The 987-nt window shown below is 46.3% G+C and overlaps 1 protein-coding gene across 1 annotated transcript; it reads right to left on the reverse strand.

Annotated features, from left to right (window-relative positions):
• Positions 1–439: 439 nt before the first annotated feature.
• On the reverse strand, positions 440–602 carry Pmar_PMAR022078 (hypothetical protein; the record flags this gene model as incomplete). Its single annotated transcript, XM_002768367.1, has 1 exon — positions 440–602. A coding segment is annotated over one exon (163 nt), but the record flags the coding sequence as incomplete, so codon positions are not given.
• Between the last annotated feature and the right edge of the window lie 385 nt (positions 603–987).

The following is a 987-nucleotide window of genomic DNA, read 5'->3' on the forward strand; positions in this document are numbered from 1 at the left end:
ACCAGGGTTTCCTATAAGGCCAAAAAAAATTTTTTTTTGTTTCGGTGTTACGAAAAAAAATAAATTCATGTGTGATAGGCTGAAAAAAAAATTCGCTATTTTCTGTAGTTTCGCGGAGAGATATCGTAAAGGATGGTGAGTTATAGAGGCAGAGAATGAGGTTTATCGGGATATTATCTGGGGGTCTCCCAATGGCGCAATATTACAATCGAGTAATATACCACAATCGAATTGACGGCACAATATTATACAAACCTGGGACCGAAAGCTGAAACTCATTCGGACTCTGATGAATCCGCATCTGCGGCGAAATATTCTTGCATATTACGCAACGCTACATATTTCGCACGTCTTTGTGCGCGTAGAACTGGTCTATCACGATCATCAGCTTGCTGGATGACCATATCATCATCAGAGATGTCTGACCCTGTATCACTACCGATCAGAGGCCCCGATCGGATCTCTTTACGAGGTTTCTTGGACACTGGTTCCGGTCGCTTGGCGCGACGACGACGCTGTTTTGACCCATCCCAAGTTCGGAGCACCTCCCGTATGAAGGCTTCGTCACTCGGTTGACTGCTAGCACCGATAGTCTTTGACATACTTATTCTGACTAATGCTGGTAGATGGATATGAAGTCGGCGCCGAAAGCGAGATCGATGCCGAGAAAGGGCACTAAAAACTCGCTCTGCATCGGCAGATGTTGGTGACACCACTCGACACACATTATCGTAGAATGCCCATGAAGCAGAGAGGCCGGCAGGCTTAATATTGTGTATATCGGGGATCACAGCACCAGCAGCTTTCAGCCTGAAATACTCATTGCGGACAAGTTGATAATCTCTGGCCAAATCCACAGCCTTCAGGTCTGGATCATCCACCTTGAGCTTCGTCAAGATCTGAGAAACTTCGCCTGTACGACGCCGTCAGGATATTCATGAGGCATATCCAACAAAGACATCCATGAAGCCTCGTCAATAGGGAAGC

This window comes from Perkinsus marinus, assembly GCF_000006405.1.
Source record: "Perkinsus marinus ATCC 50983 genomic scaffold scf_1104296968434, whole genome shotgun sequence".
Taxonomy (NCBI): domain Eukaryota; phylum Perkinsozoa; order Perkinsida; family Perkinsidae; genus Perkinsus; species Perkinsus marinus.